The following is a 27,341-nucleotide window of genomic DNA, read 5'->3' on the forward strand; positions in this document are numbered from 1 at the left end:
AATGTGTGGTGTGAGGTGGTTTGATCGAGTAAGTAACGTAAGGGTAAGAGAGATGTGTGGAAATAAAAAGAGCGTGGTTGAGAGAGCAGAAGAGGGTGTTTTGAAATGGTTTGGGCACATGGAGAGAATGAGTGAGGAAAGATTGACCAAGAGGATATATGTGTCGGAGGTGGAGGGAACGAGGAGAAGAGGGAGACCAAATTGGATGTGGAAAGATGGAGTGAAAAAGATTTTGTGTGATCGGGGCCTGAACATGCAGGAGGGTGACAGGAGGGCAAGGAATAGAGTGAATTGGAGCGATGTGGTATACCGGGGTTGACGTGCTGTCAGTGGATTGAATCGGGGCATGTGAAGCGTCTGGGGTAAACCATGGAAAGCTGTGTAGGTATGTATATTTGCGTGTGTGGACGTATGTATATACATGTGTATGGGGGTGGGTTGGGCCATTTCTTTCGTCTGTTTCCTTGCGCTACCTCGCAAACGCGGGAGACAGCGACAAAGCAAAGAAAAAAAAAAAAACATTTCAACGTACACATACATATACATATATATACATGTACATATTCATACATGCTGCCTTCATCCATTCCCCCCACTACACATAAAATGGCACCCCCCTCCCCCCATGTGCATGCGAGGTAGGGCTAGGAAAAGACAGTAAAGGCCAGATTCATTCACACTCAGTCTCTAGTTGTCATGTGTAATGCACTGAAACCACATCCAGGCCCCACAAAACTTTCCATGGTTTACCCCAGATGCTTCACATGCCCTGATTCAATCCATTCAAGGAGTGATCACAGCATGCAGTGATTACAGCAACAGATTACTGTTACAATCAATGTAAAGGCCATGAAGAAAATTCAGTCAAAGGCCATGAAAAAAAATTCAAAGTCTACATACGAAACTACCATAAAATATTCTTCTTTACTTAAGGTGTGGTGTTACCAAACTCTGCCTGCTTGAGGTTACAATGCAAGTGAAAAGACTTGTATGGTGAGGCTGTATCACTGTCAGTTGATAACACAGAGTACAGTCTCATCAAAGAAGTCCATCTTGTCTCTGCTGCTGAGTGCAATGCAGTCTTGGTTCCTGGAGTAACACCAGGATGCTTTCAAAAACATGTCCTGAGGTAATTACAAATCAAGAAATGTAAATAAAGAGTGTTCCTTCCATCAACATAAAGGTAAAAATAACATCTTTCATTTTTTACCACACACACACATTATACAGTTACTTATAATCAGGAAGATGTAACTCTATCTGTTCTATCTTTGTGTATGCATCTATCAGCATATGTAAGTATGAGTATGCTTAATTTGTATCTGCATGCATGTTACACCAACATGTTTATTTTCATCCATTAAACTCGACTATGTTCCATACATGTTCGCCATTTCCTGTATTAGCAAGGTAGTGCCAAGAACAGATGAAGAATTGGCCACACTGACACATTCATTTTCTAGCCATAATGTATAATACATCAAACTTGAGCTCCCATAAAAAATAAGGCCCCTTAGATCTTTCCATGGTTTCCCTTGACCACTTCACAAGCCCTGCTTCTTCCCACTGTAAGCACGTCATCCTCTGTATGTCACATCGTTCCAATTCACTCTCTCCATTGCACCTTACAACCTCCTGTATGTTCAGGCCCCAAACATTCAAGGCATTTTTCACTCGACGTATGAATTAATATAAAGTTTACCTGAGAAACAAGTGTACCACTGTTCTTGGGAAATTCTTTAACAAATTTGTGTACAGTTAAAGGAAATTGCCTCCTTGTCAAATTACATACAATATATCTATGTTTTAAATGGTATACTGAATACCACAGAAAGAAAAGCTACAAGATACCATATCAATGAAAGTATACACAATGTTTCAAAAGTCCAGGTCCAAAGACCACATTTACTACAGTATTTGCATTTATTTATTATATTATTATACTTTGTCGCTGTCTCCCGCGTTTGCGAGGTAGCGCAAGGAAACAGACGAAAGAAATGGCCCAACCCCCCCCCCCATACACATGTATATACATACGTCCACACACGCAAATATACATACCTACACAGCTTTCCATGGTTTACCCCAGACGCTTCACATGCCTTGATTCAATCCACTGACAGCACATCAACCCCGGTATACCACATCGCTCCAATTCACTCTATTCCTTGCCCTCCTTTCACCCTCCTGCATGTTCAGGCCCCGATCACACAAAATCTTTTTCACTCCATCTTTCCACATCCAATTTGGTCTCCCTCTTCTCCTTGTTCCCTCCACCTCCGACACATAAATCCTCTTGGTCAATCTTTCCTCACTCATCCTCTCCATGTGCCCAAACCACTTCAAAACACCCTCTTCTGCTCTCTCAACCACGCTCTTTTTATTTCCACACATCTCTCTTACCCTTACGTTACTCACTCGATCAAACCACCTCACACCACACATTGTCCTCAAACATCTCATTTCCAGCACATCCATCCTCCTGCGCACAACTCTATCCATAGCCCACGCCTCGCAACCATACAACATTGTTGGAACCACTATTCCTTCAAACATACCCATTTTTGCTTTCCAAGATGATGTTCTCAACTTCCACACATTCTTCAAGGCCCCCAGGATTTTCGCCCCCTCCCCCACCCTATGATTCACTTCCGCTTCCATGGTTCCATCCGCTGCCAGATCCACTCCCAGATATCTAAAACACTTCACTTCCTCCAGTTTTTCTCCATTCAAACTCACCTCCCAACTGACTTGACCCTCAACCCTACTGTACCTAATAACCTTGCTCTTATTCACATTTACTCTTAACTTTCTTCTTCCACACACTTTTCCAAACTCAGTCACCAGTCATTTAGTTCAACAAATATTCAGAGTGCATACCTTAAAATTGCACACACAAACACGAGTACTCCATACCCACATATAAATGTATGCAAGCTCATGTCTTGCCATTTCAACATATGTTGAAATAAAGAAAAATGCGAATTCTCCCTATGGGACCAACAGTGAACAAAGACTACATGGATACAACTTGATTTTGTGGAATTTGTAAAGTGCTCGAATCTAATGGCTATTCAGCACTATTTAGCATGAAGAAATTATCTAAAACCCTATTTAGCATTAAGATATCTAAAGTTATCTAAAAACCTATTCAGCATCAAGGTATCTAAAAACCTAAAATCATTTTCAAAAAATCATATTTTTGGGGTTCTTTGAATATTTAAAAAATCTAATCTATCTATATATAGCATTAAATTTTTGGTTTCCTTTAAAAAAAATTCATCATTATTCCCCATACAATAGTGTTTAAAATTTCTCTAATACTTTTCTTTCTTCATTATTTATGTAATTCAAGTTTGAGGCTTCTCTATTTCAACAATACATGAAAAAGAAATTTCAGGGGCCCCACTACACTACTCTTGCTTACATTCTCTTTTTCTTATCAACATCTTTGTCACCAACCTGCCTATTTACAAAATATTGCTCTTTTGTACAAAGAAGTCAGTAATCCCTTTCATATGATCAATCACCTAGTGAACTCCAGTGCCACTTCTCAGCCTTAAATGTAATGCCTCACCCTAACAGGCCACTGGCAAAGGGTTACTCTAGAGCAGAGTTTGCAGAGGCTCCTACCTAATGTTCCTACTGACTACTTCTATCTAATGCTCCTAACAAATGTCCCAGCCAGCTATGTCCACCTAATTCAACCAAATTTCTACTAGCTATGCTAACAAGATATTCCCTTGTAATTGTTCCAGTTAATTTCACTCTCATTATTTACATGCAAAAGAACAATCACAGCAATCACTGCCTTCATGCAGCCACATGAACACTTTCCCATACCATCATACATAATTTCCAGATTTATTAAACTGTAACTTAACCTCCAGCCAACATAAACCTCTTATCTCCTCCCTTGCACCAGTATTATTTTCCTTTATTCATACTTATTCCACACTCTCCAGACAACAAATGACATTCTCATATTGTTATCCCCAATTAGTTCTTTAAAGTACTCCTTCCACCTCCTGAAAAATTCCTTCTTTGTTACATGCAGTCTCCAGAAGCTATACAGTGCACCCATACTATTCATTGAGACTTTTCTTCTGCAACTACTTACCTCCATCCAAAAATGACTTGTTATTCTCACTTAGAGTAGCATGATATTTTCCCTTTTGATTTTCATTCATCCTCTATCTGATTCCCTCATTTGCTTTCCTATTAATTACTTGCACCAAACATTCTGACTTTTAAGAAAATTCTTCAATCTTTGCCTTCTATTTATTACTGTTTTTTTTAAAGATTTACAAAACTTCTTAAATCTTCCTTTCTCATAGCTACTTTTCTTATTCTTAATGAAACAATCTAAAAAGAGTATGCGCTGACAAAACTATTCTCAAGACAAGTACAGGAACTGATCCTATTTTTCAGTAACACCATTTTCTTTCACCAATATGGACATGCAGTTATCCAATATATTTCTGGCGAACTATATACATAAAAAAAAATTATATTAAAAAAAACAAATCAGCCATCCCAAAGGTAAAATACCTACAAGCATACAAAACATATTTTCAAATGCTGGATGCAAAAATAAATTAGTTCTAGCCTTAGAAATTTACCTTATCAAATATATCCATCTTAAATCCATTGCACTGATGTAATGGAGCGCGAATTTTCCACAGGTCTCTGAACTGCACAGGTAGACCCCATATTGTGATGGTGCCTGGAGTTCTGATGGCCCCAGGTTCTAAAAGGTGAAGACAACTGTTGCGCATATACCAACAGTACAGTGAATGCCATGGCAAGAGAGAAGTTGTGAAGAATGGCTCACTAAATGTTATGGTAACCTGGAATGCAAGAAATGTACAAAGTATATGAATGGTATATTAACAATTATAGTTATGGATGCTTTAAATTCAATCACTTACTGAAATAAGCAATAAAACTGCCATTCCTTTTTCCTAAAAACACCTATTTCAGATGCATACACTTTTCTTCAATACCCTCCTTACAAGTCACACTATTCACCTCCTTCCAAATACATTTTCTTATTCTTCTAAAGTTTCATGATACCCTCTTGCCCCAAATCTCATTTGCTCTACTTTTCTGCCTCTGCATCTTCCTCTTAATGTCCTGCCACTTATTCATATCCCTATCACTCATACTCCTTTCCTGAAGGTAAAATCCATGCAACTCTCTTTTCTCTTTAACTAACAAATTAACATCCTCAACCCACCACTAAATACTTTTCCTCGCATGCCCATTTCCTACCTTCCACATACCAAATACAGGCACCTCTTAATTTGGGATATCAGATTTATGCCATCTTTATAACAATGTGCACAATCTTTTACACTTTTTCATCTACACAGGCTTAAGTTTGGCAAAAGTGGTGTGGCATTAACAACTCCATTCGAGAAGTGTATATACACATAGCACAGATACAGTCTATGGTAATGAAATGCTACAGCATTTTGTGCTGCAGTACACTGTATAATACACATGTTTTGCCCTGACACCATGCCACCAAAGAATCTCACGGTGCTAAGAAATGTAAGGCCATCACCAAAATGGTTAAGAAAGATGTGCTCAAATATTACGAGAGGCGAATGAACAGCTTATCTTAAGTGTGCCCTTAGATTCACTGAATCTACTTTAAGGCCTATTCATGACAGTGAGAAATGATCTATGAGAGTGCTAAGAGCGGAAAATTAATCAGTGCATGTCTCTCCTAAGATGCTACCTGCTACCTATCTTTCCTCTCTTCTCATATTAGCCATATCTATGCACATTCAGACACCCCAGCCTAAGCCTTCAAGGAGGATAAGCACTTCCCACATGGCTCCTTCTGTTCCATCATTTAGAAATTGAAATACAAGAAGGGGAAGGTCTCCAGTCCCCTACAAGGAATACAAAGGTAGTATTCTTTCTCCCCCTACAGTCCCTTCTATCTCCATAAAGCTCCAAAATGCTTAGGAAGTCAGCCACATGCATTGGTCAGAACCACAGATCATAAAGTGTAGCATTATGTGTGTCTACATGCAGGAAGCATAGGGCAACTGAGTAAAAACTGCCAGGTGTCTTCAATGTGGTAGTTGCATCACAGGTATGAAGCAAATTGAGATATGCCAAAACGGTGTTTGAAGTGTAGTAGGGATGGGTGACATCCAGAGCATAGATGGGTAAGTGTGATTTACATTTGTCTGGTGTCTGTTACTTTTAAGACTGGGTTAGGTGTTGTTTGTTTAGCATTTGATGGGTTATCTCACCACTTATGTGTTTCGTCAGTGATATATTTATTGGGGGCTGGAGGTCTGTAAGTAGACGATGCTGTAGTGAGAGGCAAGTGTAAGCTTTTTATTTCTGCCTGGGTTTGGAGGTTAGTTATGAAATGGTTTGGGTGGACAAGGCTTAATGTTGCTGCATAGTGCTGGGCAAGTTAAGGTGGCATTGCCTTGAGAGGATCTTTGTTTCACGGTGAAGGTGTTGTTTGCTTGTGGTTGCTGGGCAGCCAATGACTGATCTGAGTGCACTAGTTTGTGTAGTTTGCAACTTTCTTTGCTTTGTTGGGGGTTGATGACCAAAGAGGTGAGGCACAGTTTACTGTGAAGCAGGTGAATTATTTGTACAAGATGTTAAGGAATTCATTTTCTTGTCCATATCTCATGCTAGTCAGTGTTCTGAGGGCATTTAGTCTGTGTGTTGCTTTTGTGTTAATGTTATTGGTACGGGGAGTGAATATCCTCTGTCATATATGATTCCTAGAATGGTTGGTGTTTTGTTCCAGCAGCTTCAAAGTTGTGTTCATTCAGGAGCATGGACATAACAGACTCCTTTAGAGTAAGCTCCTTTTCATTTATTGATGATGATGCAACCACTTGCAAAAAAGCAAGTCCAGTGACAACTCTCATATGATTAGAATACAACATTATCTTTATTGTGCTTCCTATACTGACCTAGTCTCTCTCTTGTATTTCAAATCAGACCTGTTAATAAGTATACTACACGCATCAATCTGAAAACAACTTAATTATGACTGAAAAGGATGGCATAATGTGCTAAACGTTTAAAAACTATTCCTCAAAATCAGGGTCAAATAAATGTGGATGCTGCAAAGCTGAATTGAAAGGTGTGCTAAAATAATTTTTTTGGTGATAAGAATCTGATTTTAAGATGCACAAAAGGGGTTTGTCTTCAACAAAGAGGTTCTTCCAGAAAATGCAAGTTTGGCAAGAGCTCTGAAATTTATCTTAAAACAATTCTCTCCTAAAGCAGCATCCAACCACATCTGCATATCCTCTAATAAGCACAGTCCTTTATTACATCCCTCAGACAAGTTTCATCCAAAACACCTCAGTATCATTTTACACCCTTGGAAATTTCCACTCAGAACAAAATTACTCACAGGTGAAACCAGCTGCTCTACCGATGTGTCACAAACATCTTCTGACAATATTGTAACTTTATGCTGAACATCATTTGTTGTAATAAACTCCTGCATCACTCTTCTATTAGCATCACTTCCCTCCGTTAAATAGACATGGCGAGCTCCTGCATGAAGCCAACAAAAAGAGAAAATATGAGATGAAATACAGAATACTATTGAAGCTAATCCAAAAGATACAATTTGTGCCATCACTCTTGAACTACTCTTTTGAAACATATATGGGACATGATCCAATTAGAAATGCATTCCTGGTAAAGTACATCTGAGAGGGGCAATTAATCATGCTGTCAAGCACAGAGCAGTTGAACGGGAGGGAGCAATGTAATTTCAGGATGGGTAGAGATTGTGTAGACCAGGTGTCTGCTTTGAAAAATATGTTTGAGACAAACCTAGAGAAAATCAGTGACTATTATGTGGCCTTTATGAAGCTAAAGGGAGCAAAAGATGGAACTGCTGAAAAACATTAGGGGTTAATGAAAAGTTACTAAAAACTGAGGTGTTTTCACCATAGTACAAAGACATGTTCATCAGTTGTAAGAGAGAAGGATATGTAGTTCCAAGTGAGGGAGGATCTGCAACAAGGATGTATAATGTCACTATCACTGTCTGATCTGTTTATGGATGAGGTGGTGGGGGAAGTGAGAGGTTCTTGAAGTAAGGGACTGGTCTGCAGCAAGCTCAAAGCTGGCAGGTATGGGAGGTAAATCTGTTGCCGTTTGTGGATAATACAGCTCTGGTGGCAGACTCAAAAGAAACAATCCAGAGGCTGGTGACATGTCAGAAGTGTGTAAATGAATAAAGTTGAAAGTCGATGTGAAAAAAAGCAAGTTATAGAAGTACAGTAGGGGAGTGTGACAAGATAGTTTGAGTGTGAATTTAAATGGGGAAGCCTTGGAGGATTTGGAGTAATTTAGCTACCTGGGAATAAACAACAGAAGATGGTTGAAGACGGTCACAAGGGAGAAGAGATTATGGTTCTGGTTGTGTAAAGAAGTGTACGGCAGGAAAGATAAGTGTCTGTAAAGGCAAAAACTGCTTGTTATGTCTGAAGATACAGTAGTCCCAGTACTGCTGTATGGATTTGAGTCTGGGGACTTGAAAAGCAAAGGAAAGAAAGAGGATGAATGTGTTGGATATGAGATGCTTATGAACAATATGTGGCATGAGGCAAATTAATCATTTGAGAAATAACCTTGTCAGAGTGAGATATGGTACTGAACATAGTCTGAGAGAGAAAGCTGACAAAGTTATACAGAATTACATAGATGCACACAACACAAAGATCCAAGGTCCAAGCGAGGTGGTCTGGCCTTAACACTACTAAAAGTTAATTTTTTTTTTTTTTTTTTTTTATACTTTGTCGCTGTCTCCCGCGTTTGCGAGGTAGCGCAAGGAAACAGACGAAAGAAATGGCCCAACCCCCCCCCCCATACACATGTACATACACACATCCACACACGCAAATATACATACCTACACAGCTTTCCATGGTTTACCCCAGACGCTTCACATGCCTTGATTCAATCCACTGACAGCACGTCAACCCCTGTATACCACATCGCTCCAATTCACTCTATTCCTTGCCCTCCTTTCACCCTCCTGCATGTTCAGGCCCCGATCACACAAAATCTTTTTCACTCCATCTTTCCACATCCAATTTGGTCTCCCTCTTCTCCTCGTTCCCTCCACCTCCGACACATATATCCTCTTGGTCAATCTTTCCTCACTCATTCTCTCCATGTGCCCAAACCATTTCAAAACACCCTCTTCTGCTCTCTCAACCACGCTCTTTTTTTTCCACACATCTCTCTTACCCTTACGTTACTTACTCGATCAAACCACCTCACACCACACATTGTCCTCAAACATCTCATTTCCAGCACATCCATCCTCCTGCGCACAACTCTATCCATAGCCCACGCCTCGCAACCATACAACATTGTTGGAACCACTATTCCTTCAAACATACCCATTTTTGCTTTCCGAGATAATGTTCTCGACTTCCACACATTTTTCAAGGCTCCCAAAATTTTCGCCCCCTCCCCCACCCTATGATCCACTTCCGCTAAAAGTTAATGTCCTTTTAAAAGCAGTAGAAGAAAAGAACAGCAAAGTCAAGGCTCTGTCCCCACCCTTCACTCCCTCTGGCAACATGCCAGACAGAAAAATAGGTAGAAAAAAATACCTTGAGGGATCAATATGCATGAAGGAAATTAGTATCAGAAAGTCATAAGGTAGAATGTGCATGAACGTCATGCATCCATCAACAACAACACACATCCCTTCAATCTTTCTCAAGAAGACAGTAGTAGGGATAAATCTGGGCTCCAGCCTAGCTCCAACCTTTCAAGATAACTTGTCTATATCTCTCCTGATGTTGAAAAATTATACAAATATTCTTTCTTTCTCCATAAAAGCAGGCATAGCCAAAGAGAGATCAGTGGTTGGGAATTATATACCACTACATTATAATGAGTGACTACATGAATTATTCAATACCAGAGAAAGACAAGTGATGACCAAGTCTAATTATAAAGATGTCAAGAGTGTTGCTCTAAGCAACATGTTGCGGGAGTTTATTCCATGCTTAATAACATCATTGCTAAAGAAATATTTTTAACAGTTCAGATTAACTTTGTAATCTCTACATTTTAGTTCAACTCCTCTCATTGGTAATGCTAGTGTAACAAAAATAAATTTTTGATAATGACATTGTTGAATCCTTTATCAATTTTAGAACATTCAACCAATTTGCCTCAGACATCTCTTGCTTAGAGAGTACGTTCAATTTTTGCAATCTGTCCTCATATGGTTTGTTACACAAGGTAGGAATCAATTCAGTTGTCCTTCGAAGCAATACCCCCTGTTTAAGAATATCCTTGCTTAAAGATAAAAGAGAGGCATTATGAGATACTTTCATCAATTACTTCAAGTACAGAAGCATCTCATAATGTCATTTTTCAATTCTAAAACAAGCTTTTTTTTGGCTAAAAGTTTCCCTTTACTGTTATTTGCAATTTCTCATATTGTGTGATAGTAATAGAATTACATGAAAAACCTCAGTGTAAAGACTATTTTCATGCTAAATTCGAATCTAGAGGTGAAATATATGTTGGAGGACATTAAGGCTATAAATAAGTAATTAATGGTAAGTGATTATTCAGATCATATTCATTGGATATCTGTTGGCTTATGGATGAATTATGAGATATTTTCTGTTATCATTCCAAGTATGCAAGCAAATCATTATGTCATATTTCAATCTTAAATTAAATTCATATTTCAATTTAAAAACAAAATGGTTTTTGGGCAAAAAAATTCTGTGAACTTTTATCAAATACCTCCAATTTTCAGTATTTCTATTAGGGTAATATATTTGCTTGAAACATAAGAAACATTTTTCATGCTGAAATCGAATCTGAGGTTGAAATATATGTTCAGGAACATAAGAGCCTATTAATATGAAACAGATGGTTACTCATTTAGAAGATTCTGCAATTATTAGCTTCATATCTACTGAGTATCTATCCACTTGGAGGAGTATCACAATATATTTTCTATGATTATTTCATGCAGAGAAGCCTTTCATTTTGTCATATTTCAATTCTAAAGCAAAATGTTTTAGGACTTAAATATTCCCTGAATTATTACCCATATTCCCTGAATTATTACCCACAACTTTTGACATTTTTGCAAAAGCAATATATATGCTTGAAAACCTCAATATAAAAACTATCACTCATGCTTAATTCGAATCTGGGTTGAAATACTACAAGTTGGGAGACATCAACACCTGTAAATAAGTAATTAATGACTACTCTTTCAGAGATTCTGTGATTCTTTCCTTCACATTTATTGCAGATCTTTTGCCTTACAGAAGCATTATGAGATATTTTAACCCCAGATTTGTATTCAGCATGAAAACTAATACTTATAATGAGAATTTGACAGAAATCTAACCTTCTGAGAAAAATACAAAAAACTGAAGGGAATTTTTCGGCTCAAAAAACTTTTCCTTTCAAATCTGAAACTTAATATACTCAGACAATTCTATTCTTGATGTAATCATGGAAAAAGTAACACAATGCTCTCAATTACCAAAAGATACCCAGTAAATAAGATGCAAATGATCAGATGACATATTAATTGCCTTCACTTGACAACTTAATTAAATATCACAAATAAGACAAAATGGCATTTTAACCCCAGATCTGTATACAGCATGAAAAATAATACTTATAATGAAGTTTTAACGGAAATCTATGTTTCTGAGAAAATAGCAAAAACTACACGTAATGGGTCAAGGTATTTTTCAGTTTAAAAACTTTTCTTTCAATAATTAAAACATAACACTTTTACAGTCGAAATAATCATTAAAAATATATCACAATTATCTCAGTTACCAATAGATACCCAATAAATAACTTGGGAATGATCAGATGATACCTTAAAATTGCCTTCATTTCACAGTCTAATTAAACATAATAAAGACAACCAAACAATATTCAAACACCAGATTTGTACAGAGGATGAAAAATGATACCTATAATGAAGTTTTGATTTTTCTAAGAAAAAATCAAAAACTGCAGGTAATTTGCTCAGGGCATTTTTCAGCTCAAAAAATCTTTTATTTCAAAATTGATACTATTTTTCAGCTTAAAAAACTTTTCTTTCATAACGGAAACATAACATATTCAATCAATTCTATATTTAGAATAATGATGATAAACATATCATAATGATCTCAGTTACTGATAGATTCCCAATAAATAAGATGGGAATCATCAGATGATACCTTAAAACTGCCTTCATTTTACAGCTTAATTAAACATCATAAACACTTCCAAACGATATTTGAAGACCATATTTGTATTCAGCATGAAAAATAATACAATGAGGTTTTGAAGGAAATCTATTTTTCTGAGAAAAATACCAAAACTTTGTGTTTCATAATTGAAACATGACATAATCAAACACTTCTATAACTGAAGTAATCATGAAAAACACATCATAATGATCTCAGTAACTGATAGATACCCAATAAATAACATGTGAATGATCATATGATTATATGATATGATTATATCGAAGCCCAAACAATATTCAAACCCTAGATTTGGATTAAGCATGAAAAATAATACTTATAATGAGGTTTTGAAGGAAATCTATTTTTCTGAGAAAAATACCAAAACCTGCAGGTAATAATAGTTCAGGGTACTTTTCAGCTCAAAAAACTTTTTGTATCAAAATTGAAACATAACAATTCACACACTTCTTCACTTGAGGTAATCATGGAAAATGTAACATAATAATCTCAGTTCACGATAGATACATAATATATACGATGCAAATGATCAGATTTTGCTTTAAAATTACCTTCATGTCATAGTTTAATTAAAGATTATATATACGCCCAAACGATATTCAACCCCTAGATTTAGATTAAGCATGAAGAATAGTACTAATATTGAGGCTTTGAAGGAAATCTATTTTTCCAAGAAAAATATCAAAAACTAAAGGGAATTTTTCAGCTCAAAAAACTTATTCTTTCAAAACTGAAGCCTTATTATGTACAGATACTTCTATACTTGATGTACTCATTGAAAATGTAACACAATGCTCTTAGTTACTGATAGATACCCAGTAAATACGATGTAAATGATCAAACTTTACTTTAAAATTGCCTTCATTTCAGTTTAATCAAAAATTATATAGATGCCCAAATGATTTCAAACACTAGATTTGGATTAAGAATGAAAAGTAATACATAAAATGACATTTTGAGGGAAATCTATTTTTCTCTGAAAAATACCAAAAAGTACAGGCAATTGCTCAGGGTATTTTTCACCTCAAAAAATTTTTTTTTTTCAAATTTAAGACAGCATTTTCAGACACAACAATAGTTTATGTAATCATGGAAAATGTAACATAATGCTCTAAGTTAAGATCTTTTTCTTTCTTTTAAACTATTCGCCATTTCCCGCATTAGCGAGGTAGCGTTAAGAACAGAGGACTGGGCCTTTGTGGAATATCCTCACCTGACCCCCCTCTGTTCCTTCTTTTGGAAAATTAAAAAAAACAAGAGGGGAGGATTTCCAGCCTCCCGCTCCCTCCCCTTTTAGTCGCCTTCTACGACACGCAGGGAATACGTGGGAAGTATTCTTAATCCCCTATCCCTAGGGATAATGCTCTAAGTTAATGATACACACATAATAAATACGATGCAAAAGATCAGATTTTACTTCAAATTTTCCTTCATATCACAGCTTAATTAAAGATTATATAGATGCCCAAATGATATTCAAACCCTAGATTTGGATTAAGCATGAAAAATAATACTTATAATGAGAGTTTGAAGGGAATCCATTTTCTGAAAATATACCAAAAATTGCAGGTATTTTTCAGCTCAAAAAAATTTTTGTTTCAAAATTGAAACAAAACACATTCAGAAACTTCTTTACTTGATGTAATCATGGAAAATAACATAATGCTCTTAGTTACCGACAGATAACCAGTAAATACGATGCAAATGATCAGATCTTACTTTAAAATTGAATTCATTTCAGAGTTTAATCAAAGATTATACAGACGCCCAAACAATATTCAAACCCGAGATTTGGATGAAGTACGAAAAATAATACTTATAATGAGGGTTTGAAAGAAATCTATTTTTCTGAGAAAAATACCAAAAACTGCTCAGGGGATTTTTCAGCTCAAAAAACTTTTTGTTTCAAAATTGGAACATAACCTATTTAGACACTTCTTTCCTTGATGTAATCATGGAAAATGTAACATAATGCTCTCAGTTAACAATCGATACACAATAAATACGATGCAAATGATCAGATTTTGCTTTAAAATAGCCTTCACTTCAGAGTTTAATTAAAGATTATATAGAAGCCCAAACGATATTCAAACTCTTGATTTGGATTAAGCATGGAAAATAATGCTTATAACGAAGTTTTGAAGGAAATCTATTTTTCTGAAAAGATACCAAAAACTGCACGGGTACTTTTCAGCTCGAAAACTTTTATTTCAAAATTGAAACATAATATATTCACACACTTCTTCACTTGATGTAATCATGGAAAATGTAACATGATGCTCTCAGTTCATGATAGATACATAATATATACAATGCAAATGATCAGATTTTGCTTTAAAATTGCCTTCATGTCATAGTTTAATTAAGAGTATATATAAGTCCAAACAATATTCAACCCCTAGATTTGGATTAAGCATGAAGAATAATACTAATATTGAGGCTTTGAAAAAAAATCTATTTTTCTGAGAAAAATATCAAAAACTAAAGGGAATTTTTCAGCTCAAAAAACTTATTCTTTCAAAACTGAAACTTATTCTGTACAGATACTTCTATACTTGATGTAATCATAGAAAATGTAACATAATGCTCTTAGTTACTGATAGATACCCAGTAAATATGATGCAAATAATCAAACTTTACTTTAAAACTGACTTCATTTCAGTTTAATTAAAAAATATATAGATGCCCAAATGATTTCAAACACTAGATTTGGATTAAGAATGAAAAGTAATACATAAAATGATGTTTTGAGGGATATCTAATTTTCACTGAAAAATACCAAAAACTACAGGTAATTGCTCAGGGTATTTTTCACCTCAAAAAAATTTTTGTTTCAAATCTAAAACACAGCATATTCAGACACTCCAATAGTTTATGTAATCATGGAAAATGTAACATAATGCTCTCAGTTAACGATCGATACACAATAAATACGATGCAAATGATCAGATTTTGCTTTAAAATTGCCTTCATTTCAGTTTAATTAAAGATTATATAGATGCACAAATGATATTCAACCCTACATTTGGTTTAAGCATGAAAAATAATACTAAAAATAAGGTTTTGAAGGAAATCTATTTTTCTGAAAAAAATACCAAAATCTGCAGGGTACTTTTCAGCTCAAAAAAATTTTTGTTTCAAAATTAAAACATAACATATTCAGACACTTCTATACTTGATGTAATCATGGAAAATGTAACATAATCATCTCAGTTCATGATAGATACATAATACATACGATGCAAATGATCAGATTTTGCTTTAAAATTGCCTTCATGTCACAGTTTAATCAAATATCATATAGATGCCCAAACGATATTCAACCACTAGATTTGGATTAAGCATGAAGAATAATACTAATAATGAGGCTTTGAAGGAAATCTATTTTTCCGAGAGAAATATGAAAAACTAAAGGCAATAGTTCAGAGAATTTTTCAGCTCAAAAAACTTTTTCTTTCAAAACTAAAACTTATTATATACAGATACTTCTATACTTGATGTACTCATAGAAAATGTAACATAATGCTCTTAGTTAGTGATAGATACCCAGTAAATACAATGCAAATGATCAAAGTATACTTTAAAATTGCCTTCATTCAGATCTCTTACTGATTATTTCAAGTATAAAAGCATTTCATTATGTCATGTATTCATTTTAAAACTAAAAGGGTTTGAGGCTACAAATTTTCTCTGAACTATTACCTGCAATTTTTGGTATTTTTGTGAGGGTAATAGATCTGCTTGAAAACCTTAGTTTTAGAACCATTTTTTCATGCCAAATTTTATATCTGCAGTTGATATATATATTGCTAGACATTAAGGCCTGTAAATAAGCAATTACAGCAACTCTTTTAAAAGATTCTATGATTATTTGGTTAGGATTCATTGGGTATCTGTTGCTTTCAAAAAGCCTTATGAGATATTTTCAGTTTTATTTGAAGAATAGAAGTGCTTCATTATGTCATATTTCAATTCTAAAACAAAAAGGCTTTTAGGGCTAAAAAAAATTCCCTGATCTATTTCTCTGCAATTTTCAGTATTTTTGTGAGGGTAATAGATCTGCGTGAAAATCTCAGTAAAAGGACTATTTTCCATACTGAATTTGAATAATCTGTAGTTGACCTACATGCTGGGGGACTTAAAGGCCTGTGAATAAGCAATTAATGGTACTCTTTTAGAAGATTTTATAATGATTCGGTTCATAAATATGAACCAAATAATTATAGAACTGGGAATCTATCACCTTGGGGTGGAACAATATGTTTGGGGATATTACAACTTATAAAATAAGTAATCAAATGTTACTCTTTCAGAAGATTCTGTGATTATTACTGTAACATCCCCTCTTTCTTGAACATCAAACATTATGGAAATAGCTAAATCTGCCTCTAAGAAACTGGGAGTCCTGTTCAGATGTCCAAAATTCTTTTCTTCTGAACAGCTGCTCCATTCATATAAAGGACTGATTCATCCTTATAAGGAGCACTGCACTCACATCTAGGGTGGTTCTCACACTATATCCATACATGACAGAGTTGACCAGAATCAGTCTGACTTATAAACTCTCCAAGTCTAACTTCAAAACTTGACCCTCTTGCCCTATGCCACAATATAGGTTCACTTTTCCTCTAAGAAACTGGGAGTCCTGTTCAGATGTCCAAAATTCTTTTCTTCTGAACAGCTGCTCCATTCATATAAAGGACTGATTCATCCTTATAAGGAGCACTGCACTCACATCTAGGGTGGTTCTCACACTATATCCATACATGACAGAGTTGACCAGAAATCAGTCTGACTTATAAACTCTCCAAGTCTAACTTCAAAACTTGACCCTCTTGCCCTATGCCACAATATAGGTTCACTTTTCCTCTTCTGTATTACTTTGGTTTTTGCTCCTTGGAGCTGGCTGCTTGTGTGGCCTCACCACTAGGTAGACCACGTAATACTCGACAAGCTGCCGCGTCACATGATTAGTGTGTGTACACTGTCAGCTCAAGGGCATGTCATCTTTATAACAATTTCTTTCCCTACCTCAAAGCTTTGGACCTCTCTACCCTGTGAACTTTGGAACTCTCTACCCTGTTATATATTTCCCAATAACTATGACCTGGTACTCCAAAATTCATGGGTACTTTCCCTTGTCTCTTTTTTTCCCCTCTTCTAATCCTCTCAAACATAGAAAAAAGGGGTGGAGGGAGCCCAGAGATACACTGAGTATTCAACATGGGGTCTCAGTAAACTTAGGTACAGTGACAATATCACATCCTTGCATTAATATAAAAAGTTTCTGTTACTATATCTGAACAGCATATTTGCTTTCCTGGGAGTTTCATTATAACGATGGGATAATTTGAAGTTGTTGGAGGCAGTGACCCCTAAATCCCTCATACACAGGGTGCCCTTTATCTCCTGGCCCATCAGTTCAAAGTCAAAGTTTCTGATAAGGTTGGAAAGGATGAGTGAAGAGAAGCAGAGAGAGGATCTGTTTGTTGGAAGCAGAGCAAGGAGAGACCAAGGAGGAAACAGAAGGCTAGAGTAAGGGAGCTTTGGGTTCAAGGTGCCTAAACATTCAAGGGAGTGATAAGTGTATAACGGATAAAAAAAGCTGGAGCAATACAGGAAATGAGAGGAGGTTGGGCAAAATGCTGTAAATGGTCTGAACCAAAGCACATGAAGCAGTGAAAGTAAAATGGAGTAGTTTGTGTGACTCAGCTGTGGGTGACAGGCTCAAGTTTCAGTACATAAAGCATGACACCTAGTGACTGGATTTTCACAAGAAAGCCCATTGTTTTTGTCCCTGACCCTACCATGTTAAGGCAAGGAAGGCAATTATAAGAAAAAAAGAGTACAGAAATTAGTAACTTGATGCCCCTTTCATATATAAGTAATATTGCTAATTAAGAAATATTCTATTTGCAGCTGAGTAGGGAAATATCTCAAACAGAATGCTGAATAATCTAAAAACTATATTGTTTAAATCAGTATTAATAATTAACTTTCTCTAACTACAAAACAAATGCAAGCCTAAATGATAACAAGACAAAAATTTCAGCAATTATGAAAATCATATGATAAACAAACACATCAAATAATTAGAAAAATACTTACACAAGAACACAAAGAAATTCAATAAACAGTTCATTCATTCTGTTTTCAGTCATCTGCTAAGTCATTCAAATTACAATCACAGGCAGGAGTACAATTCAATTTTTGATAAAAAAAAATTAGGTTTTAAATCATACATCAGACTGTGAATAGAATAAAGACTATTTTCACAGCAGTCCAACACTCTTGCTTTACAAGGCACTAGGACAGTTCCTCTAACCAACATATCAATTACAGAAAATGATACAATGGCTTACCTAATTTAGCAGCAGCAACAGCCATTAGACAGCCATCACCCAATGCTAAGCACACACTATCAGGATTAATGTAACGTTCTAGGACTCTAACATAAATTTCTAATCTACCAGGGTCGTTGAGCTGCCCTAAACGAGTCCGGGAATTCACAATGTGAATACCACATTCACAAACTGGTCGCTCTTCTGATATATCCTCACTGAAATAAAAAAGAGCACTCATTTACAAAGAATACACTGTGAGTAAGATTATCATACAAAACAGAAAAAATATATATAAATTTCTGTATGAACCTTCCCTGTAGTGTGCAGGGTAACACAGGCAAAATCTTTCATATATATTTTTGGCTATCTGACATTGCCACACTAACTTTGAAAGCTTTTGCAGGCATATATATATTTATCAATTTATCATACTTTGTCGCTGTCTCCCGTGTTAGCAAGGTAGCGCAAGGAAACAGACGAAAGAATGGCCCAGCCCACCCACATACACATGTATATACATACACGTCCACACACAGCACATATACATACCTATATACATTTTTTTTTATTATACTTTGTCGCTGTCTCCCGCGTTAGCGAGGTAGCGCAACGAAACAGACGAAAGAATGGCCCAAGCAACCCACATACACATGCATATACATACATGTCCACACACAGCACATATACATACCTACACATCTCAATGTATACACACACAGACATACACATATATACACATGTACATAATTGATACTGTCTCCCTTTATTCATTCCCATCGCCACCCCGCCACATATGAAATAAAAACCCCCTTATCCCTCATGTGTGCGAGGTAGCACTAGGAAAAGACAACAAAGGCCCCATTCGTTCACACTCAGTCTCCAGCTGTCATGTAATGATTGCACCGAAACCATAGCTTCCTTTCCACATCCAGGCCCCACAGAACTTTCCATGGTTTACCCCAGATGCTTCACATGCCTTGGTTCAATCCACTGACAGCACAATGACCCCGGTATACCACATCGTTCCAATTCACTCTATTCTTTGCACGCCTTTCACCCTCCTGCATGTTCAGGCCCCGATCACTCAAAATCTTTTTCACTCCATCTTTCCACCTCCAATTTGGTCTCCCACTTCTCCTCGTTCCCTCCAACTCTGACACATATATCCTCTTGGTCAATCTTTCCTCACTCATTCTCTCCATGTGACCAAACCATTTCAAAACACCCTCTTCTGCTCTCTCAACCACACTCTTTTTATTACCACACATCTCTCTTACCCTATTATTACTTACTTGATCAAACCACCCCACACCACATACTGTCCTCAAACATCTCATTTCCAGCACATCCACCCTCCTCCTCACAACTCTATCTGTAGCTCTATCTATAACAGAATGGAAAAAGGTGAGAGCAAATGACATAAGGGGAGTGGGGGAGGAATGGGAGGTATTTAGGAAAGCAGTGATGGCTTGCACAAAAGATGCTTGTGGCATGAGAAAGGTGGGAGGTGGGCAGGTTAGGAAGGGCACTGAGTGGTGGGATGAAGTAAGATTATTAGTGAAAGAGAAGAGAGAGGCATTTGGACGATTTTTGCAGGGAAATAAAATAGAGCAAATGATTGGGAGATATATATAAAAAAAAAAGAGGCAAGAGGTCAAGAGAAAGGTGCAAGAGGTGAAAAAGAGGGCAAATGAGAGTTAGGGTGAGAGATTATCATCAAATTTTAGGGATGATAAAAAGGTGTTTTGGAAGGAGGCGAATAAAGTGCATAAGACAAGAGAACAAATGGGAACATCGGTGAAGGGGCAAATGGGGAGGTAATAACAAGTAGCGGTGAAGTGAGGGGGAGATGGAGTGAGTATTCTGAAGGTTTGTTGAATGTTTGATGATAGAGTGGCAGATATACGATGTTTTGGTCAAGGTGGTGTGTGAAGTGAGAGGGTTAGGGAGAATGATTTGGTAAACAGAGAAGTAGTGAAAGCTTTGTGGAAGATGAAAGCTGGCAAGGACACAGGTTTGGATGGTACTGCTGTGGAATTTATTAAAAAAGGGGGTGACTGTGTTGTCGACTGGTTGGTGAGGATATTCAATGAATGGATGGTTCATGGTGAGGTGCCTGAGGATTGGCGGAATGCATGTATAGTGCCATTGTACAAAGGCAAGGGGGATAAAGGTGAGCATTCAAATCACAGAGGTATAAGTTTGTTGAGTTATCCCTGGGGATAGAGGATTAAGAATACGTAGAAGGCGACTAAAAGGGGAGGGAGCGGGGGGCTGGAAATCCTTCCCTCTCATTTTTTTTTTTTTTTTAATTTTCCAAAAGAAGGAACAGAGGGGGCCAGGTGAGGATATTCCAAAAAAGGCCCAGTCCTCTGTTCTTAACGCTACCTCGCTAACGCGGGAAATGGCAAATAGTTTAAAAGAAAGAAAAGAAGAAGTTTGTTGAGTATTCCTGGGAAATTATATGGGAGGATATTGATTGAGAGGGTTAAGGCATGTACAGAGCATCAGATTGGGGAAGAGCAGTGTGGTTTCAGAAGTGGTAGAGGATGTGTGGATCAGGTGTTTGCTTTCAAGAATGTATGCGAGAAGTACTTAGAAAAACAGATGGATTTGTATGTAGCAATTATGGAGAAGGCATATGACAGAGTTGATAGAGATTCTTTGTGGAAGGTATTAAGAGTATATGGTGTGGGAGGTAAGTTGCTAGAAACAGTGAAAAGTTTTTATCGAGGATGTAAGGCATGTGTACGAGTAAGAAGAGAGGAAAGTGATTGGTTCCCAGTGAATGTCGGTTTGAAGCAGGGGTGCATGATGTCTCCATGGTTGTTTAATTTGTTTATGGATGGGGTTGTTAGGGAGATGAATGCAAGAGTTTTGGAGAGGAGGCAACTGGATGAGCGGGCTTGGGAAGTGAGTCAGTTATTGTTTGCTGATGATACAGCGCTGGTGGCTGATTCGGGTGAGAAACTGCAGAAGTTGGTGACTGAGTTTGGTAAAGTGTGTGAAAGGAGAATGCTGAGAGTAAATGTGAATAAGAGCAAGGTTATTAGGTTCAGTAGGGTTAAGGGACAAATAAATTGGAGAAAAACTGGAAAGTAAAATGTTTTACATATCTGGGAGTGGATTTGGCAGCAAAGGAACCATGGAAGCGGAAGTAAGTCAAAGGATGAGGGAGGGGTTGAAGAATGTGTGGAAGGCGAGAACATTATCTCGAAAAGCAAAAATGGGTATGTTTGAAGGAATAATGGTTCCTACAATGTTATATGGTTGTGAGGCATGGGCTATAGATAGAGTTGTGCGGAGGAGGGTGGATGTGTTGGAAATGAGATGTATGAGGACAATATGTGGTGTGAGGTGGTTTGATCGAGTAAGTAATGAAAGGGTAAGAGAGATGTGTGGAAATAAAAAGAATGCAGTTCAGAGAGCAGAAGAGGGTGTATTGAAATGGTTTGGTCACATGGAGAGAACAAGAGAGGAAAGACTGACAAAGAGGCTATATGTGTCAGAGGTAGAGGGAACGAGGAGAAGTGAGAGACCAAATTGGAGGTGGAAAGATGGAGAGAAAAAGATTTTGAGCGATTGGGGCCTGAACACACAGGAGGGCGAAAGGAATAGAGTGAACTGGAACAATGTGGTATACCGCTGTCGACTTGCTGTCAATGGATTGAACCAGGGCACGTGAAGCATCTGGGGTAAACCATGGAAAGTTTTGTGGGCCTGGATGTGGAAAGGGAGCTGTGGTTTCGGTGCATTATACATGACAGCTAGAGACCGAGTGTGAATGACTCTGACCTTTGTTGTCTTTTCCTAGCGCTACTTCACGTGCACACGGGGTGAGAGAGGTGCCATTTCATGTGTGGTGGAGTGGCGGCAGGAATGGATGAAGGCAGCATGTATGAATATGTACAAGTGTATATAAGTATATGTCTGTGTATGTATATACATGTATAGGTTGAAATGTACAGGTATGTATACGTGCGTAAGTGGGCGTTTATGTATATACATGTGTATGTGGGTGGGTTGGGTCATTCTTTCATCTGTTTCCTTGTGCTACCTTGCATCAACGCGGGAGACAGCAACAACATATAATAAATACAAAATAAATAATAATGATTTGATTTTGAGAAATTTTAGAGTACTATACCTTAATGGTTGTTCAGCACATTTTAGATACATATCCAAAAACTTAAAACTATTTACATTTAAGCTTATATTTTGGCTTCCTTTAAATATCTAAAACCCTAAGTCTATCCAAACATTATTATACAGTTTGGTTTCCTTTAAAAATCTTTTAATTATTTACGTTAACATGTCTAAAATTCTTCCAATATGTTTACTTTTTCATTGGGATTAGGTAACTTACATTTGCCTCTGAGAATTATAATTCTGAAACTCCATTAGTGCATATTCCAAGATAATATTGCAACTGCAGCTGACAATAGGTCAACAAAGTATGACCAATCTTCTGTCAACAAAGAACTGTCTCAAATCATCGATTCCCGTTGGAGAAGGAACACTATGCTTCAACGTCATTCTTCATCCAAGTCTATTAATCTTATGGGCTGGCCATTTACATCAAACATAATCTATAATTATTCATTCTGCTCATAAAATCATGGTTTAAGGTATAATTTTCATATACAGATTGCTAGACATCGCTGTTTTAGCCTCATCTTCTGCTTTTTCATTACCACTGATTCCACAATATTGGTCCAAGACACCATCGTAAATATATATTCATAAACTGGACTTCTGGAATTATAGGATGCACTGAGGCATAGTGTGATACAGCTTAGAGTGTATGCTGAGAACAGGTGTAGATTATAAATATCTTATTTGAGGACTGTTCAATTAACTTAAGCACTGCCTGAGTACCATACAGTTCTAAAGTAAATATGAAAGATTCTATTTGTAAGTTTGTTTATTGTAACATTAGAAGCTCCAGTGACAAACAAAATTCCACATCATTTGCCAAGCCTTAATTGATATACAGACATGTAAATGAAAGGAAAAGGAAAAAAGATGATACACAGGAAAGTATTTAAATATTTCAGAGGAAGTGAAAACCCTGTCTTTTAAAATCTGTCAGTTCATAATCTCTGGGAGAAACATGAGAGGATTGAAAGCTACAACACTTCAAGGTGTATGGAAAGAAGCATTTATCAAAATGGCCCACCCCTGAGTTGCCAAAGGCCACAACGTAATCATGTAGTAAAACAGCTTGCTGAATATTGCATGATCTAACTAGTATTGGGACTACACAAGTAGCCAGCCCTCAGAAGCAAAAACCACAGTAATACCTATAGCACAGGGAGAGTGAACCATCACTGCAGCATAAAGCAAGTAGGGCAAGTTTTGAAGTTAGCCTGGGAGAGCTTACAGGTTCATCTGCTTTCTGCTTAACTCAGTCAAGTAAGGATGCAGAGCTAAAACCACAAAAGATAAACCACTTAACAGTCTCTCACATATTCTAAGTGTACTATCATACAAAATTTGGCACTCTACTTATCTTTTTCCTTACTTAGGCAATCTTGTTACTTTATAAAGTACCTTGTTTTCTTTTAACAAAAGCAGTTAAAAGAAATTCACACGTGACTGCCCAAATCAATATTGTATAGAGATTTTTTTCAACAATTTCAAAGCAGAACTAACTAGCATTATTCCTCTCTTATTAGGAACTACCCAAATCACAGGAAATTACGAAGGGAGTATCAGCATCAGTAACTGTTACCTTCAATGTGAGGTACTTGTAGCTGGGAAAGGCATTATGTCAGAGAAATGTTCATATCTGTCTGTAGAAAATAGCATTATAAAGACTCAACAAATACTACACTACTACATGACAAAAAAATTGTGCAGGTTATTGATGGATCAATTCATCATTAGGATAATAATGCATAAAAATATGTGCATAATACTAATGGACATATTCACATCATGTGTAAGTAGAATGTGGGAAGCAGTAAAACAAATACTGAGTACAGGAAAAATATGTGCGGAATATCACTGGCAAGTATTTTGAAATCCCCACTAATCAAACATAAATCTGTGCAAAGTAAACTAAGTTTTCTCTTTTTTAACTTAAGATAATTCTTTTCTGACTCTGTAGTCATATTAGAAGTACAATTACTTAATAAATATAGCTTTAAAACTCTTAATTCAGCAACATACTGTCTGCACATTTTAAAAAGGTCATTCACAACAATCAGAGTTTAAACCAAAGTAACTCAATGAACTCAATGAAAATTTTACATTTAACATGTGAAATAATATGCATACTGTATCAAATGAACAAATGTTAATCACAGAAAGGAACCAACATATATCAAATGACAAAACAAATTAATTCAAAAACATGCAATTTTCTCTTAGCACTGGAGTTGAAAAACAATTCTGGTCAACTAACTGTGGGCTGATGCTACTCATGCTGCTGCATCCTCTATTAGGTAGATGCATAGCACTAATGGTCATACAATAATGGCTCTTACATTAAGACGGGCACACACACACACAATTCAGAAAAAATATACAATGAAGGAACAATCAGGATGGCAAGGAAGCAATAAAACATGCACTTCTCAAGAGATAAAGCACTGATCTTGGGGGATTTAAGTCACAAAGAGAGACTATAGGAATGTCAATCATCATGGTGAAAAGGAGTCATGGAGACAAAAATTTTTAGTGTTAAAAGGAATATTTCCTTTACCAACAGTAAACACACTAGGATGATAAGGACTAATACACCATCATCACAGACATTATCTTCTGACACACTAGCATGGATATTAAGAATATTAAATATATGATATCCCACCAAGTGGAAAAAAGATCATGTGATGCTCAAAACTGACTAATTGGTAAATGAGACATTAAAAAAGCAGAGATGAGACAAGACGTAAAAAGGAAAACTACACAACCCTCACAGCAAAGGAATAGCAACATGGGTACCTGTAGCCTCATATAGGAAGGGAATGGTAAGAATGGGAGGAATAGTTTAATAAAGAAAAAGTAAGTCTATTTTTGCAAGACAAGAGCCAGAAATGATTATAGCAGGAAAGAAAAGGAGGAATAAATAAACTTTGGAAAGAATAATGCGGATGAGAAAATAAAATCTTTTCCATAAATTTGTCAGGAATAAAAATGTCAGTTAAAGAGCAACAAATACGGTTAAGGATTTCTTTGGGAAAATTTGCAGAAGACAATATAGCCCCAACAAGTCGGAATGGAAAAGCATTTAAGATACTGTATCTAGTTTGACCTATACATAGCTCATAATACTAATGAAATCTCACTAATATGTGCTGAAAATGTGTCCAAATACACAAGACAAACCTCTAGAAATGCTGTTCAAGATGCCTCTGGAGTGGGGCAAAATGCAAGGTTAAAGGAAAATGGCAAACGTCATACATGTCTTTATAGAAGGAGACCATGAACAGGCAATGAACTACAAAATAGTTTCACTGACTAATGTGTCTGTAAGGTTCTGGTTAAAAGATAATCACAAATCAAACGAATGACCTCTTAGAAGGGAGAAATTACCTATGTGAGCGTCAGCTTGGTTTTAGCGAAAGGATATAGGTAACAAACCTTTTTTGATTTCTATAAGAGAGTGAGCTGTCTATGGTTTAGTGTCCTACACTAGGCAAAGCTTTAATGAATTCTAGTAAGCTCAGAGAGGAGAGAACACTTCATAGACACAGACACACATATTCAAGTAAGAGTATGAAGTCACCATACAGTTACAAAGGTAGAGTGTTCTACTAGACCAGCTGACTTATCCATAACAATCTGAAACAATTTCTCCCTATGCTTGCTAAAACCTACTATACTATTATCAATGCTTCCCTTCACTGGTCAAAACACTTTAATACCTTGATAATTGGAAGACTTCAAGTTTCTTCTCAATAAAGAGAAATCAACAAGCCCACGATCTATCGGTGAGTTATGACTCACTGTCATTAGCTCAACCCACAGCTTACCCTATTAGAGTACTGCCTTTAACTGAGCTTTGTTACAAGTAAACTGTAGGTTCCACAGACAACTCAGCAGTTTGGTAATATGAAGACCATTTTGCTTTCTCAACCTTATAAATGGTGAAGAGTGATTATTCTCAATGGAGGTGCCTCAGCAACTCTCTAACCAGCGTCTGACAATAGCTCTTCCAACTACACTGCCTTATAAAATACACATAACAACCTGTAGACCTGAACTACGGCAAACAAAGTTTCCATCAAACATACAAAAACCATAATCATGCATATCAGTTTCACTGTTAACCCTGCAAAACCTTCTACTGTCCTACAATGCCCCAGACCCCTCCAGGTTATTCGGTCCACACTGCTTTTCAGTATCACTTTAAATGATAAATCAAGTTCAGACACATTGGAATCACTCATCTTTTATGTATGGTCTCTACATTCTTTGTAGACTCAAGACACTTGGACTCCTTATGCCTTAACTTAAGAACATCTATATAACTTTCATTCTTCTTCTAATCCCCTATGCCTTCCCAACTGGGTCTTCCTCCCTATTCACAAAACAAAAGGGATTAACTGATCAGTGCATAAAAGGGCATTCAAGATCATCCTGTCCCTCTTACATGAACTATATATAATTTTCAAACACACTGGCCCTCCTTATTATTTCCAAACATACTCTGGAACTAATCTGACAATCTTGGAAAAAGCTACTGCACCATCCTCACCACCATCATTGCCCC

The 27,341-nt window shown here is 36.7% G+C and overlaps 1 protein-coding gene across 1 annotated transcript in view; it reads right to left on the bottom strand.

Moving 5' to 3' along the window:
- Art7 (arginine methyltransferase 7) overlaps window positions 1-27,341 on the bottom strand; it is an 83,534-nt gene that overhangs the window by 8,261 nt on the left and 47,932 nt on the right. Inside the window, exons 9-11 of the mRNA XM_071671952.1 lie at window positions 18,638-18,834; window positions 7,409-7,554; window positions 4,623-4,850 (exon numbers count right to left, since the gene is read on the bottom strand). Coding sequence (XP_071528053.1) covers window positions 4,623-4,850; window positions 7,409-7,554; window positions 18,638-18,834 — 571 coding nt within the window. The remainder of the gene's footprint in view (window positions 1-4,622; window positions 4,851-7,408; window positions 7,555-18,637; window positions 18,835-27,341) is intronic.

Source organism: Panulirus ornatus, chromosome 17, assembly GCF_036320965.1.
Source record: "Panulirus ornatus isolate Po-2019 chromosome 17, ASM3632096v1, whole genome shotgun sequence".
Classification (NCBI taxonomy): domain Eukaryota; kingdom Metazoa; phylum Arthropoda; class Malacostraca; order Decapoda; family Palinuridae; genus Panulirus; species Panulirus ornatus.